Genomic DNA, 15,058 nt, shown 5'->3' with positions numbered 1-15,058 from the left:
CCTCCTTTTCTCCAGGCTGAACATTCCCAAGTCCCTCAATCTATCTTCATAGGGCTTGGTCCCTTGGCCCCAGATCATCTTCGTCGCTCTCCTCTGTACCCTTTCAATTTCAAAAGCCTGAGAAAGATCATTGCCTGAAGCCTCAGAAAGCCATGCCGGCTTGATAGACCAAGGTTCATCATGGCGACCCACAGTTGGCTGCCATGGAGGAAACTCAATCCCTACAGGATGCCCAGGCTAATGGATTCCCTCCTTAGCATGCAGCCCGGAGAGACATCCACTCTCCAGGAAAAACCGCAGTTCGCTATTGCACACAAAAGCACGAACCCTGGTTTGGCGCTCCGCTCAGAATCACAAACTCTGGTTTGCGCTCAGTCCGGATTCCAAACTGTGGTTTCATCCTGGTGTGAAGAGGAAAGTGCGAAGAGGAGGTTTGCAATGATGAAGTCAGGCTTTCATTTGGTCATTGAGGGGGTGGGGGTCCAAGCACAAGTTTTCCAGACGTGTCCACACAGCAGCAAACCAGGCTCTATTCTTCCATCTCTACAGGTAGTTGACAGGTTCACAGGTTCCCAAACCTTGCTGTTTTAATTTCCATTAAGAGCCTCTTGTGGCGCAGGGTGGTAAGGCAGCAGACATGCAGTCTGAAGCTCTGCCCATGAGGCTGGGAGTTCGATCCCCAGAAGCCAGCTCAAGGTTGACTCAGCCTTCTCTCCTTCCGAGGTCTGTCAAATGAGGACCCAGCTTGCTGGGAGGTAAACGGTAATGACTGGGGAAGGCACTGGCAAACCAGCATTCGCTGGCAGGGGCTTCTGGGAATTGTAGTCCATGGACATCTGGAGGGCCGCAGTTTGACTACCCCTGTGCTAGAGGGTGTCACCCCAAGGGTCAGACATGACCAGGTGCTTGCACAGGGGATACCTTTACCTTTTACCGAACATGCTGAGCCCAAGCTACTGTAAGGTACCATTTCTGACACTGGTTCCCTCTTACACCAATGTATTTGGTCAAGGTCAACTGAAGCGAAACCATGTCGACTGGGCCCCGAACCTCCTTCCCTTGAACCCATATGCTGACCAACCGTGGGTCTGTTAGACTCTTTACTGTTAGACCGTTATTTCTCTGTTTATCGCTATTATTATTACTGCTGTCTTTATCCGACAGAGTCACAGAGTTCCGAGCATTGCTCTTTGACGATGTTCCTTGTGAACCAACCTGAACCTTAAGGGAGGGCGGTACACAAATGGAATAAATAAATAAATATACTGGGGAAGGGGGAGAAATCTGCAGGTCCTAGCAAGTGGAGCGACCCCTAGCAAAGGCCATTTTTAAACTGGCAAACAGCAAATGCTATTTGGGTTTTACTTTAAAATGCTGGATTTTATGGGTAAATAGCCACTGCGACGATATGCTTGTTTTTACTAGACGGGCTGCATTATCGTATTTTACGTGATGCATTTGAGAGCAGCGGCTAATAAACCCAATAAACTGCCATGATAGACACAGCTGAGGCCAGCCTCATCTCACTAGAACATGGAAGTAAAGCGGGATCATTGTAGAAGAAGAAGAAGAAGAAGAAGAAGAAGAAGAAGAAGAAGAAGAAGAAGAGGAAGAGGAAGAGGAAGAGGAAGAGGAAGAGGAAGAGGAAGAAGAAGAAGAAGAAGAGGAAGAAGAAGAGGAAGAAGAAGAGGAAGAAGCAGAAGAAGAGTTGGTTCTTATATGCCGCTTTTCTCTACCCAAAGAAGTCTCCAAGCGGCTTCCAGTCGCCTTCCCATTCCTCTCCCCACAACAGACACCCTGTGAGGTGGGTAAGGCTGAGAGAGCCCTGATATCACTGCTCAGTCAGAACAGCTTTATCAGTGCTGTGGGGAGCCCAAGGCCACCCAGCTGGTTGCATGTGGGGGAGCGGGGAACCGAACCTGGCATGCCAGATTAGAAGTCCGCACTCCTAACCACTACGCCAAACTACCAAAAGTTCCTAGCAACCCACAAGGAAAACGCTTTGGAAATGCTAAAAGGGGCCAGCCTATGGAGGCTGGACTAGATTGGCAGCTTAAAAAAAAAAACCTCATTAAAATTTCAGACCTTGTTACTGTCACAGCAGAGCAGCTTGTAGGGCTATTTAAATATTGGGGGGGGGGAACCACGAGAACAAGGTCACTCGTGAAAAGTACTACCTTCCGCTGGCGTGCCGTAGATGGAGTTGACTATTGAGCAGGGAAGGCGAGAAAGTCAACAGGGTGAAAAGCCGGAATGCCGATGCCAAACAACGGAGGCCTTAGGCGAGAAAGGAGCATCAACATGAGTGGCTGTGAGCGATGCTCGTTTTCATAGAGTTGGAAGGGTCCACAGAGGCCATTGGAGGCTGGACTAGACAGCCTTTAAGAGCCATCCTATGAGTCTGAACATCCAGAAGCTCACAGGGACTTGAAGGACAGTGATCACCACCTGTGAAAGGCCAAGGGGGCAGCCTGACTATAAATATCACGTAGGCGATTTCCCATTCGCTCCAGTGGAGAAGTCTGTGGAAGAGGAACTATTTTTATGCTTCACACCAAGCTGGCCAGAGAAATCTGTCTAGGGAAAACCTACAGGACAGTGTAAGAGTCCTTTGAGGCACAGAACAATTTGAGCTGCCCTGTACTGATTCAAACCACCCATCTATCAAGGTCAGCCTGGTCTCTTCTAACTAGCGGCAGCTCGAGGTCTGGCCGAGGTGTAGTGGTGTGGTGGTTAAGAGCGGCACCTTCTAATCTGGCAAGCAGGGTTTGATTCCCTGCTCCTCAACCAAATACAGCCAGCTGGGTGACCGTGGGCTTGTCACAGTCCTCATAAAGCTGTTCTGACCAAGCAGTAATCTCAGGGCTCTCTCAGCTTCACCCACCACACAGGGTGTCTGTTGTGGGGAGAGGAAAGGGAAGGCGACTGGAAGCCGCTTTGAGACTCCTTCGGGTAGAGAAAAGCGGCATATAAGAACCAACTCTTCTTCTTCTTCAGTAATCTCAGGGCTCTCTCAGCCTCCCCTCCCTCACAGGGTGTCTGTTGTGGGGAGAGGAAAGGGAAGGCGACTGGAAGCCGCTTTGAGACTCCTTCGGGTAGAGAAAAGCGGCATATAAGAACCAACTCTGCTTCTTCTTCAGTAATCTCAGGGCTCTCTCAGCCTCCCCTCCCTCACTGGGTGTCTGTCGTGGGGAGAGGAAAGGAAAGGAGATTGGAAGCCATTTTGAGACTCCTTTGGGTAGAGAAAGTGGCCTATAAGGCCAACTCTTCTCCTTCAGTAATATCAGGGCTCTCTCAGCCTCATCTCCCTCACAGGGTGTCTGTTGTGGGGAGAGGAAAGGAAAGGAGATTGGAAGCCACTTTGAGACTCCTTTGGGTAGAGAAAGTGGCCTATAAGGCCAACTCTTCTCCTTCAGTAATATCAGGGCTCTCCCAGCCTCCCCTCCCTCACAGGGTGTCTGTTGTGGGGAGACGAAAGGGAAGGCGACTGGAAGCCACTTTGAGCCTCCTTCGGGTAGAGAAAAGCAGCATATAAGAACCAACTCTTCTTCTTCTTCAGGAATCTCAGGGCTCTCTCAGCCTCCCCTCCCTCACAGGGTGTCTGTCTTGGGGAGAGGAAGGGAAGGCGACTGGAAGCCGCTTTGAGACTCCTCCTGGTAGAGAAAAGTGGCCTATAAGAACCAACTCCTCTTCTTCTTCTTCCACCAACACAAAAGGTTCTTCCAGATGAGGCTCCTCACGCTGGAGAAAGGGGCTGCTGCCAGCCCAGTGGATCAGCAGGATCCCAGACATTGCTTCCCCGCTGCATGCACAAGTAACTGTAGGTTGCATAGGCACCCTGGCTGGCTCATTCTGCGTCTGCAGCAGCAGCAGACGGCACTGCCCAATTCCTAAGGAGTCTTCCAGGTAGGCTTATTTTTAGAATACTGAGAGGCCTTTGACAAGAATGCTGTGAAATTCGCTTTTTTGGGTAGCAGAGGGCTTTTAATACTCTTAGGTTCTATACAACAGGGGTAGTCAACCTGTGGTCCTCCAGATGTCCATGGACTACAATTCCCGTGAGCCCCTGCCAGAAAATGCTGTTCACAGGCATTTGATCGCCAGCTTTAGATACGATGGACTTGCGGATAACTCTAATGGTCATGGTAGCCCATGGACTTCTATCGAACCACTGTTTGACCACCCCTGCCCTAGAGGGACAATGTAGAAATCAATAGATAATGTATTAAGATAAAAGTGTTTTTCATAGAATCAGAATTGGAAGGGTCCATACAGGCCATCTAGTCCAACCCCCTGCTCAACGCAGGATCAGCCCTAAGCATCCTAAAGCATCCAAGAAAAGTGTGTATCCAACCTTTGCTTGAAGACTGCCAGTGAGGGGGAGCTCACCACCTCCTTAGGCAGCCTATTCCACTGCTGAACTACTCTGACTGTGAAAGTTTTTTCCTGATATCTAGCCTATATCGTTGTACTTGAAGTTTAAACCCATTACTGCGTGTCCTCTCCTCTGCAGCCAACGGAAACAGCATCCTGCCCTCCTCCAAGTGACAACCTTTCAAATACTTAAAGAGGGCTATCATGTCCCCTCTCAACCTCCTTTTCTCCAGGCTGAACATTCCCAAGTCCCGCAACCTATCTTCATAGGGCTTGGTCCCTTGGCCCCAGATAATCCTCATCGCTCTCCTCTGAACCCTTTCAATTTTATCTACGTCCTTCTTGAAGTGAGGCCTCCAGAACTGCACACAGTACTCCAGGGGTGGTCTGACCAGTGCCATATACAATGGGACTATGACTTCTTGTGATTTTGATGTGATGACCCTGTTCATACAGCCCAAAATGGCATTTGCCTTTTTTACCGCTGCATCACACTGCCTGCTCATGTTTAGCTTACAATCCACAAGTACCCCAACAAAGTTTTTCTCTTAGTGGCAACACCTCGATCATCACACTATAGCATTTTGTGAACAACATACCGTAAGACAAAACAAGTAATTCAAAATATATTGCTTACTAATTAGCAGCTATGAAAAGACAATTCCAACAGCTAGGCAGTTAAAGCTCTCCGGAACAGCAAAGGAGTCTATATGAAGATACCCCCTAAGTCGGGTTTCCTAAGGCAAGGAGTCCCAAAGGAGTCCCACTAAAATTAAACAGTCCACCACATGCTATCGATTATAAAGCCACTGGTAAACTGAAAAAGGCTCCTGTGTTTAAACTCAACCCCCTCCCCCTTCTATCGATTTTCACAGTAAATTCACTAGAAACACCTATAAGTAGTAATATCAGGAGTCTCATTGATTGAGAAGTGCAATGATTTATATTGACAATATTATACTCTACCCCAGGGGTAGTCAAACTGCTGCCCTCCAGATATCCATGGACTACAATTCCCATGAGCCAGGGGCTCATGGGAACTGTAGTCCACGGACATCTGGAGGGCCGCAGTTTGACAACCCCTGCTCTACCCCTTCCCTGGTGAATTTCATTTTTTCCTCTCTGATGGTGGCAGCAGTGAGTAAGGCGAAAATCGTCCAGGTCAGAAAACACGTACCGGCAGTAAGATTTTCATGGCCTCCCATCCTTTCTTGGGCCACGGCCAAATCAAGGCAGGCTTGGACTTTGCAGAGAGGAGCATTTTAGACACCCCCTCCATAAAATTCATGACGCCTTTGTCGTTAGGAAGAGTCTGAGACACCTCCACGTTGGAAGAGATCACATGTACATGGTCCATCGACCTGCCGGTAGAGTAATTCACTCACAGTACTCCCCTCCACATGTGAGCAGCCTGGACTAAGCTAAAGGATACATTCGAGCACATCAACACACTGTGCAAGAACTGGACGTTCACCAGAACCTGGCAGTGATCTTCACTGAGGGCAGCAGCTGGGGAAACTGCCACCGGGACCTCAGACTGACTTGACGCACGTAAGATTCACACATTACTTTCTCTCACGCATAGAAAGAGTCCCGCTCCCCCCCAGGGAAGGCTAACGGCTCCTAACAGTTGTGAACTGCACGCTCAGAGTCACTGACATTCAGGGTAGATGTGCAAGACATCCCTTGGTCGCTGGCCGGGTTTGCATCCGACGCTAAAAGCTTTCTCCTTTCTCCACCAAGTCTTTCTGGGAAGTGTTCTCTGGTTCCAAGAGAGCTGGTGCAATTGCATGTTTACGGTCAGATTCGGAAGCTCCAACCCACCCAGTAAGCCAAGTGCCCATGGAGTACAATTCCCATGAGTCCCTGGAGCTCATGGAAATCGTAGCCCATGGACATCTGGAGAGCCACACTTTGGTCAACCCTGCACTAAGTGATGGAGCTCCCTGGGCAAGCCTTGGGCTAGCCCTTCTCTCTAGGACTGACCTTCCTTACAGGGTTGTTGCTCTCAGGGGGAAAGTGAAGATCAAAATTATATACACGATGGGTCCCTATGGTCCCTTTTTGCTTGTAAGAGTATCTCCTGGCTAGCGGCACTTTCTGGATACCCTCAATGGCTCTGTGAACAGCCCTATCGCTAAAGCTGCTGCAAAATTTATTACGCTTGCTCGTAGGGCCTTCTCCAGTTTCTGGAATGGCATTCTCTACCTGCCTGGAAACAAAGCACATCTTTGAAAGCAACATGCTGTCATGCCCCACACAAAGTGCATCAACAAACACCACCAACTTGGTATAGTGGCTAGGAGTGTGGATTTCTAATCTAGTGAGACAGGTTTGATTCCCCGCTCCTCTTCCATGTGCAGCCAGCTGGGTGACCTTGGGCTCAACACAGCCCTGATAAAGCTGTTCTGACCAGGCAGTGATATCAGGGCTCTCTCAGCCTCACCCACCTCACAGGGTGTCTGTACAGGGAAGGCGACTGTAAACCACTTTGAGATGCCTTTGGGTAGAGAAAAGCTGCATATAAGAACCAACTCTTCTTCTTCTTCAGTGATATCAGGGCTCTCTCAGCCTCTCCCCCCTCACAGGGTGTCTGTTGTGGGGAGAGGAAAGGGAAGGCGATTGGAAGCCGCTCTGAGACTCCTTCGGGGAGAGAAAAGCTGCATATAAGAACCAACTCTTCCTCTTCTTCAGTAATATCAGGGCTCTCTCAGCCACACCTCCCTCACAGGGTGTCTGTTGTGGGGAGAGGAAAGGGAAGGCGATTGGAAGCCGCTCTGAGACTCCTTCGGGGAGAGAAAAGCTGCATATAAGTATTAACTCTGCAACCTATCGCACACTGGCAGGAAGGATTGTCCCACAATCCAACGAGCAGTCGAGTTTTCCTCAGGAAAAATTATGCTGGCTTAATTATGGCAGCGTTGCTGGCTGCCCAATGCTATCATTGTTGAATGGTTTATTGACTCCACACCCTCCCGAGCAAGCGAATCGACAACAGTAGAAAACGAAGCCTTGAAGAAAACAGCCGAAACTAACCATTGCTGCATGACAAAACTGGGAATGTTTTTAAGAGGCAATTACAAGAAGTTCTTAGATGCGACATGACCGCTAAAGCCAGGAGCACTTACAAAAGTACACAATTTTTTTAAAAAGGACATCTTTCCAGAATGAAAGAGAAAGAGTAACCTGGACCTTGCAGGGAATGAACTGATCTGCCTGCCCCCACAGGAATTGCCAGGCACCATGGTTTGATACTCCTCCATCTAAAGATCTGCAGAAGGCACCCAGGGATTTTATTCTCTCCCACTTGATGGTGCCCACAGACCTTTAAGGGCTACAGCATCCATGGAGGTTTTGATCAGTTTCTTGATTAACTTTGTTGGAACACATCCCATGTGGGAAAAGATAAGAGAACAGCATAGGTGGGAGAAGAAAGGGGGAAGAGCGAACACTGAAAAATAAAACCATCAGCATAAATGTACATAAAACTGTTGTAGACTTCACTGGACCCTTTGTCCAGAGCATTGCCTATACTGACTGGCAGCAGCTCCCAAGGGTCTCCAGCAGTGGTCATTAATATTACATTGCCTGCTCTTTTATTCCAGGAGATGCAAGGGACTGAACCTAGGACCTTCTATATACAAAGCAGAGGCTCTTCCAATGAACCATAACCCCTCCCTGATGGATTGTCCATAGTATGGGATATCAAGTAGCTAACAGAACCATGCTGGTTGCTTTTCGGAAGCAGAGGCTGAAGAAAACTGAGACCCAACACAGGAAAACGGCAACAATAATTCCTAGAGGTTAACGCTGGAGTTCAGTACTGACTCACCCCCTCTGACCAGGCCGACATCTCTTTTGAGGAAAGTCAACTGGGGACACCAGACACAAAGTCATGGCAAGGCCTTAAGGCTCGTAATCTGAGATAGGCTGGATTGTCAACGAGGTTGTTATCTTAAAGGAAATGGTGAAGAACGATCCCCTCTATTCTGAGCAAAAAAAGAGGTCCCATTTTTTTAAACCCGCCATTCCTCGAAACCAACTGTCCTGTGCAATTCTCAAGCGCAATAAATACCAGCAGCATGAACAGATCTGGGGCATCGTCGCAAGATTAAGGACTGTTAGAAAGGAATCAAATGTTTTAGCCGAGCGTGTTTGGCCTGGGCTCTCTTGCAGGATATAGAACACGTCAGGATATATGCAGGATATAGAACACTCCAGAACACGTCAACACGCTGAACTCGGTGACATTAATTCAAAGCTTAGTCTTTGGTGATGCACCCGCAGGCGTTGCAATTTCAGGCCTTCCTTCACATGGGCTCACCCACACAAAACAGTTGCTGCTTCCAGTTGCATCACGTAAACAAAACAGACAACGCCAGCACTAAAGATGTCTGACATCCCGGCAGAATGCATGTAGAAAGCAAACAGCGATTCAGTTTGGAATTCATTCCATTAGGAGGAGAAATCAATTCCCTTAAGCAGCATCTCTCTCCTACAATGTACCTTTATATTATGGGGTGGCAATAATTAGGTCCCTGTCCCTTCGGTTCCTTCTGCCAATACATGCCCAAGTTTGTCCTAGGTGTTCACTGACCAAGAGAGCGGACACAATCTCCTTCAAAACAAGAAACCAGTTAACATGCATGCACAACATGCATCCCCGGTGCTCAAATTTTCTCTCTTCGAAGTGATGCCCTTCCTGCCACCCTCCCCTTCTGGGCACTGCACTGCCCCACCATGACAGCATTCTGGAGAACTTGCAGAGAGACCTTTCTGAGTCCGGCATCCTCGTGGTCGTTTCACTCCGGCTTTTGTTTTCGGCTCAATATTTCCAGCTCTGCTGGCTGCTGCCAGCAGCTTGGACAGCACTTTGCTGACAAATCAGGAATCCCTTCCTTACCTGGAGTGACCCCAGCCTGCAAAAAAAGAAACACAAAAAGCTGCCCCTCTCCCTCCCATCTATATTGGATGAGTGGAGTTATGGGTCCTCTTCTTTTTCTGTTCACAAGATCACACAGCAAACCCAAACACAATCCACAACTCATCTGCTCACCCACGTAATCAACACAAAAGTCATCTTCCTTTTTTTTTTCTTCACGGTTTGCAACATATCCACTCACTCCAGCCCAGCTGACCAAAATAACTCTGCTTCTGCTACTTGCCCGTAAAACTCTGCCACAGAAGCCACAGTGGGGCTTCACGTTCATCTCCGCAACCGGCACGCTTGTGAGGCAGTGCTTCCATTAACGTCCATTGCTAGAACATTATATTTCTCAATGCACACTGAGTGGCCTGTTATTTTTTTTCCTCCTGGCACCACACACTCTGAAGAACCTCCTGCCCACAAAGCACCTGCAATCTAATGGGGCCTGTGGGGCAGCTTGGGGTATTTTTATCCCAACCCTTCCAAGAAGACATTCAAGGCAATTTACGAGTTTGCCCCTTCCCCTAGGCCAGGGGTAGTCAACCTGTGGTCCTCCAGATGTTCATGGGCTACAATTCCCATGAGCCCCTGCCAGCAAACGCTGGCAGGGGTTCATAGGAATTGTAGTCCATGGACATCTGGAGGACCACAGGTTGACTACCCCTGCTCTAGTTTAGCTTACCCCTGTGTGGACAGTTCTGCAATAAGGGATCGGCCCAAGGTCACCTAGTCAGTGACCATAGAACCTCGAGTCTTGAAAACCACAAAGCTTCCTCTGATGTTTGTATTTTTGCTGGAGACACTTCAATGCTTGGTAGAGTGTTAAAGCAGGAGTAGTCCACCTGTGGTCCTCCAGAAGTCCATTGACTACAATTCCCATGAGCCCCTGCCAGCGTTCGCTCCGGAGGACCACAGATGGACTACCCCTGCTCTAGTCCAACCCCCTGCAGGAACTCACAACTACCTGCTTCCTCTAATGCAGGGGTAGTCCGCCTGTGGTCCTCCAGATGTCCATGGACTACAATTCCCATGAGCCCCTGCCAGCAGTTCCATGGACATCTGGAGGACCACAGGTTGACTACCCCTACTCTAATGTTCATATTCTGCAGGAGACACTCAAACGCTTGGCAAAGCGTCGCCACCCTGTGGTCCTCCGTATGTCCACGGACTACAATTCCCATGAGCCCCTGCCAGCAATGAGCTCATGGGAATTGTAGTCCACGGACCACAGGCTGCCTGCCCATTTCTGGACGGGCTGTACCTGATGCCATTAATAAAGAAAAACAAACCCCAAAAACCAGCAGCACCACGGCCAGCTCGCCAGCACGCCCCAAAAGGGCCTTCCCCGCCTGCGCAACAACAACAACCCTGCAGGGCAGGCCCAAGGTCACCCACCCGCGGACTCGCCGGTGTTGATCCAGTCGGGGTTGGCGAGGCTGGCGATGGCGAAGATGTCGGCGGCCAGGAAGAGGCATCCTGAGATGATGGTCAGTTTGTCCATGGCCTCCCTCCGGCCTCGGCCTCGGCCCGGCGGCTGCCCACAGGCGGGGCCCCGGCCGGGAAGCGCCTCACCGCCGCGCCGCCATGCCTCGGCGCCCCTCCTCAGGCGGCCGCCACACAGGAGCGGGCCCGCCCCGCCCCGCCCCGCCCCGGGACGGCGTCGGAAGCACAACCCGGCCGCGACCCGGAAGCGAAGGCCCCGGCCCGTGTCCTCATCTCGCCGCTCGCGCCCGGGGGGGGGGCAGACGGGGCGGGGCTTCGGGGGAGACGGCGGGCGCGGGGGAGGGGCTTGCCGGCGGAAGGGGTGGGGCTCGGGTCGCGCGCGGCGGGGAGCGGTTGCCGTGGCAACAAGGCGGCGAGGGGATGGGGATGAAGTTCTTTTCCTAATCGATATTGTTTCCTTTGAGATGCACGTTGATGGGATCGATATCCTCGGAGGAACAGAGTAGGCGGTGGCCAAATTGTGGCTCTCCAGATGTCCGTGGACTACAATTCCCATGAGCCCCCGCAAGCGGGGGCTCATGGGAATTGTAGTCCACGGACGTCTGGAGAGCCACAGTTTGGCCATGGCTGGAGAGGAATCCCAACCAGATATGGGTTTCCTTCCCCAGTGTGATAAATAGCCTCAGAATAACAGAATAGGGAGTGGGATGTGCAGGGGCTCATGGGAATTGTAGTCCACGGACATCTGGAGAGCCACACTTTGGCCATTGCTGGAGAGGCATCCCGGCCAGATATGGGTTTCCTCCCTCAGTGTGATAAATAGCCTCAGAATTACAGAATAGGGGGTGGGATGTGCAGGGGCTCATGGGAACTGTAGTCCACGGACATCTGGAGAGCCACACTTTGGCCATTGCTGGAGGGGAATCCGTGCCAGATATGGGTTTCCTCCCTCCGTGTGATAAATAGCCTCAGAATTACAGAATAGGGGGTGGGATTTGCAGGGGCTCATGGGAACAGTAGTCCACGGACGTCTGGAGAGCCACACTTTGGCCATTGCTGGAGGGGAATCCGTGCCAGATATGGGTTTCCTCCCTCCGTGTGATAAATAGCCTCAGAATTACAGAATAGGGGGTGGGATTTGCAGGGGCTCATGGGAACAGTAGTCCACGGACGTCTGGAGACTCACACTTTGGCCATTGCTGGAGGGGAATCCGTGCCAGATATGGGTTTCCTCCCTCCGTGTGATAAATAGCCTCAGAATTACAGAATAGGGGGTGGGATGTGCAGGGGCTCATGGGAACTGTAGTCCACGGACATCTGGAGAGCCACAGTTTGGCCATGGCTGGAGAGGAATCCGTGCCAGATATGGGTTTCCTTCCTCAGTGTGATAAATAGCCTCAGAATTACAGAATAGGGGGTGGGATGTGCAGGGGCTCATGGGAACTGTAGTCCATGGACATCTGGAGGGCCGCAGTTTGACTACTCCTGGCCTAGATACATGTTTCCTCCCTCAGTGTGATAAATATCCTCAGAGTTACAAAATATGGAGTGGGATGTGCAGGGGCTCATGGGAATTGTAGTCCACAGACATCTGGAGAGCCAGTGTGGCCCCCCCCCCCGGGCAGGCTTTCCAAATAATCACCCTCACAACTCCTCCTTACGCCGCAAACACCAGTTACCACCAATCTAAATCGGTACCAGCCAGCGCCATGCCGAGCACGTCCAAACCCACAGAGTTGTCAGGAGTCTAAAAATACGCCAGACTCCGGCTCCACCCTTTCCTTTCAGTGGGCATTCTGAAATACCCGGTTGGCACACGCGGCACCTGAAATGCAAGCTTCTTCTGTCTGCCCCGGTTATTTTTAGACCATCCTACACAAACTGCAAAGCCCGGACTCTGCCACATAGCAAATGGCAAGACATGGACACAACTGCAGGCAGGCTTGCTCGGGAGAAAGCCTTGCTGAACACATTTGGCTTGCACTGGTCAAGTTTTGATGGCAGCAGGTGATCCACCACTCGATTTCCTGCAGGTTTTTCATGTTCTTCCAGGGTCGTTGGCTAGCTAGGAGGAGGGGGACATCTAGATCAGGGGTAGTCAACCTGTGGTCCTCCAGATGCCCATGGACTACCATTCCCATGAGCCCCTGCCCGCGTTTGCGGGCAGGGGCTCATGGGAATTGTAGTCCATGGGCATCTGGAGGACTACAGGTTGACTACCCCTGATCTAGAAGAAGGCCATAGCAAGGAGGAGTTCGACAAACTGGACTACATACAGCAAAGGTGTCAAACTCATTTGTTACGAGGGCCAGTTCTGACCTCAGTGTCACTTGTCTGGGCCGGGCCATGTTTGCAGTAAAACTCAATGCCGGTCCAGGATATACAAACTTTATAAACTGAATGGATGGTATTATATTTTACTCAAAATGCAAACATGCTTCAAACATTCATGCTCTCACAGGATTTCCTTGAAATATCTTGATGCCTAAGTTCACACTGCCACCCCCCATTACTCATTAGAAGAAGCGTTGGTTCTTATAGGACACTTTTCTCTACCCGAAGGAGGCTCAAAGCGGCTTCCAGTCGCCTTCCCTTTCCTCTCCCCACAACAGACACCCTGTGAGGTGGGTGAGGCTGAGAGAGCCCTGAGATTACGGAAGAAGAAGAGGAAGAGCTGGTTCTTATATGCCACTTTTCTCTACCCGAAGGAGGCTCAAAGCGGCTTCCAGTCGCCTTCCCCTTCCTCTCCCCACAACAGACACCCTGTGAGGTGGGTGAGGCTGAGAGAGCCCTGAGATTACGGAAGAAGAAGAGGAAGAGCTGGTTCTTATATGCCACTTTTCTCTACCCAAAGGAGGCTCAAAGGGGCTTCCAGTCGCCTTCCCTTTCCTCTCCCCACAACAGACACCCTGTGAGGGAGGGGAGGCTGAGAGAGCCCTGAGAGTACTGAAGAAGAGGAAGAGCTGGTTCTTATATGCCACTTTTCTCTACCCGAAGGAGGCTCAAAGCGGCTTCCAGTCGCCTTCCCTTTCCTCTCCCCACAACAGGCATCCTGTGGGGTGGGTGAGGCTGAGAGAGCCCTGATATCGCTGCTTGGTCAGAACAGGTTTATCAGTGCTGTCATGAGCTCAAGGTCACCCAGCTGGTTGCATGTGGGGGAGCGCAGAATCGAACCCGGCATGCCAGATTAGAAGTCCGCACTCCGATAACCACTACACCAAACTGGCTCTCATTAAGCATTGGGACAGTATATGGGGGCAGCCTCTGTCATCTGGCACTAAAGGTTGCTTGTGGATCAGATAAGAGCCCTGGATCAGATAATAGCTGTGTACATGCCTTCCCTGGCCATTTTGGGAGGTGGTGGGTGGGTCAACATAACTATATGTGGTCATATTACATGATAAACATTTAACACGTTTTGAAAAATATACTAAAAGTAATTTCCCACTCATTCAGGAAACCCTTCCAGGGCCATCACAAAACCCTGGGGGAGAAAGCCTGGCCTAGATATAGGCCACAGCAAAAAAAACCCTCACACGCTCACAATTTTGTCGTAAAGAGGCATAACAATTCGTTTGATTGACCCATATAAATAAGGCATCAATAGAAACTGTAATCAACGATAAAAGTTAATTGATATGTGTAGTAAAAAAACACAAAAGTATTGCTACATAAAAATATTAAGCTAACAAAACAATGTTAAAAGCAATGTATTGATGGAAACAAATAATATGTTATTGTAGGTAGGGGGGAACTTGTAAAGAAGAAGGGTGGAGAAACCTCAAGGAAGTTCACGGCAGGGACAAGGAATCAGTACATCTTCTAGATTTCGGCATTTTTTGCTCTGGCCCTAACAGTCTCCTGTATGATCTGCTCAGTGATCCTTTTGTTTCTAAATGGTACCAGCAGATCCAACATAAAATCCATACTCTGGGTATCAACTTAGGGTCTTTGATTAATTATGAGGCGTCTCAAATATATGGCGTCATTAGACAGAGAATTTATGATTCTTGAGAGACACTCCATCGAAGAGGGAATTAATTGGACTTGATCCCCACTCCCGTTTTTTTGGGTTGACTTCTAATACAGGGCCTGGAGCCCCTTATATGCAAAATCTTATGAATCCACTTCACCAGCGTGCCTTTATGCTTGCTTGATTGAACATCTTCCCCTCAACTGAACTATCGGGTAGATATAGTAATGTACAGATGGAGAACAGATTATGTAAATTCTGTCAATTAGAGTCTGACTCAGTAACGCATATTTTACTTTACTGCCCATCCCACTAAATGCCCAGGCAACGATTTATTGTCC

General features: G+C 49.9%; 1 protein-coding gene across 2 annotated transcripts in view; it reads right to left on the bottom strand.

Moving 5' to 3' along the window:
• MOSMO (modulator of smoothened) overlaps nt 1–10,974 on the bottom strand; it is a 45,971-nt gene extending 34,997 nt beyond the window's left edge. For both annotated transcript variants that reach the window (XR_013227158.1, XM_077316130.1), the window contains exon 1: nt 10,697–10,974. Coding sequence is in view for 1 of the 2 variants with exons in the window: in XM_077316130.1 (XP_077172245.1) it covers nt 10,697–10,802 (106 nt within the window). In the remaining variant the exon portion in view is untranslated. The remainder of the gene's footprint in view (nt 1–10,696) is intronic.
• Nucleotides 10,975–15,058: the final 4,084 nt, after the last annotated feature.

The sequence above is a fragment of the Paroedura picta genome, chromosome 17, assembly GCF_049243985.1.
Source record: "Paroedura picta isolate Pp20150507F chromosome 17, Ppicta_v3.0, whole genome shotgun sequence".
NCBI lineage: Eukaryota > Metazoa > Chordata > Lepidosauria > Squamata > Gekkonidae > Paroedura > Paroedura picta.
Note: the sequence above shows the minus strand (reverse complement) of the source record. Positions and strands in the feature narration are given on the sequence as shown.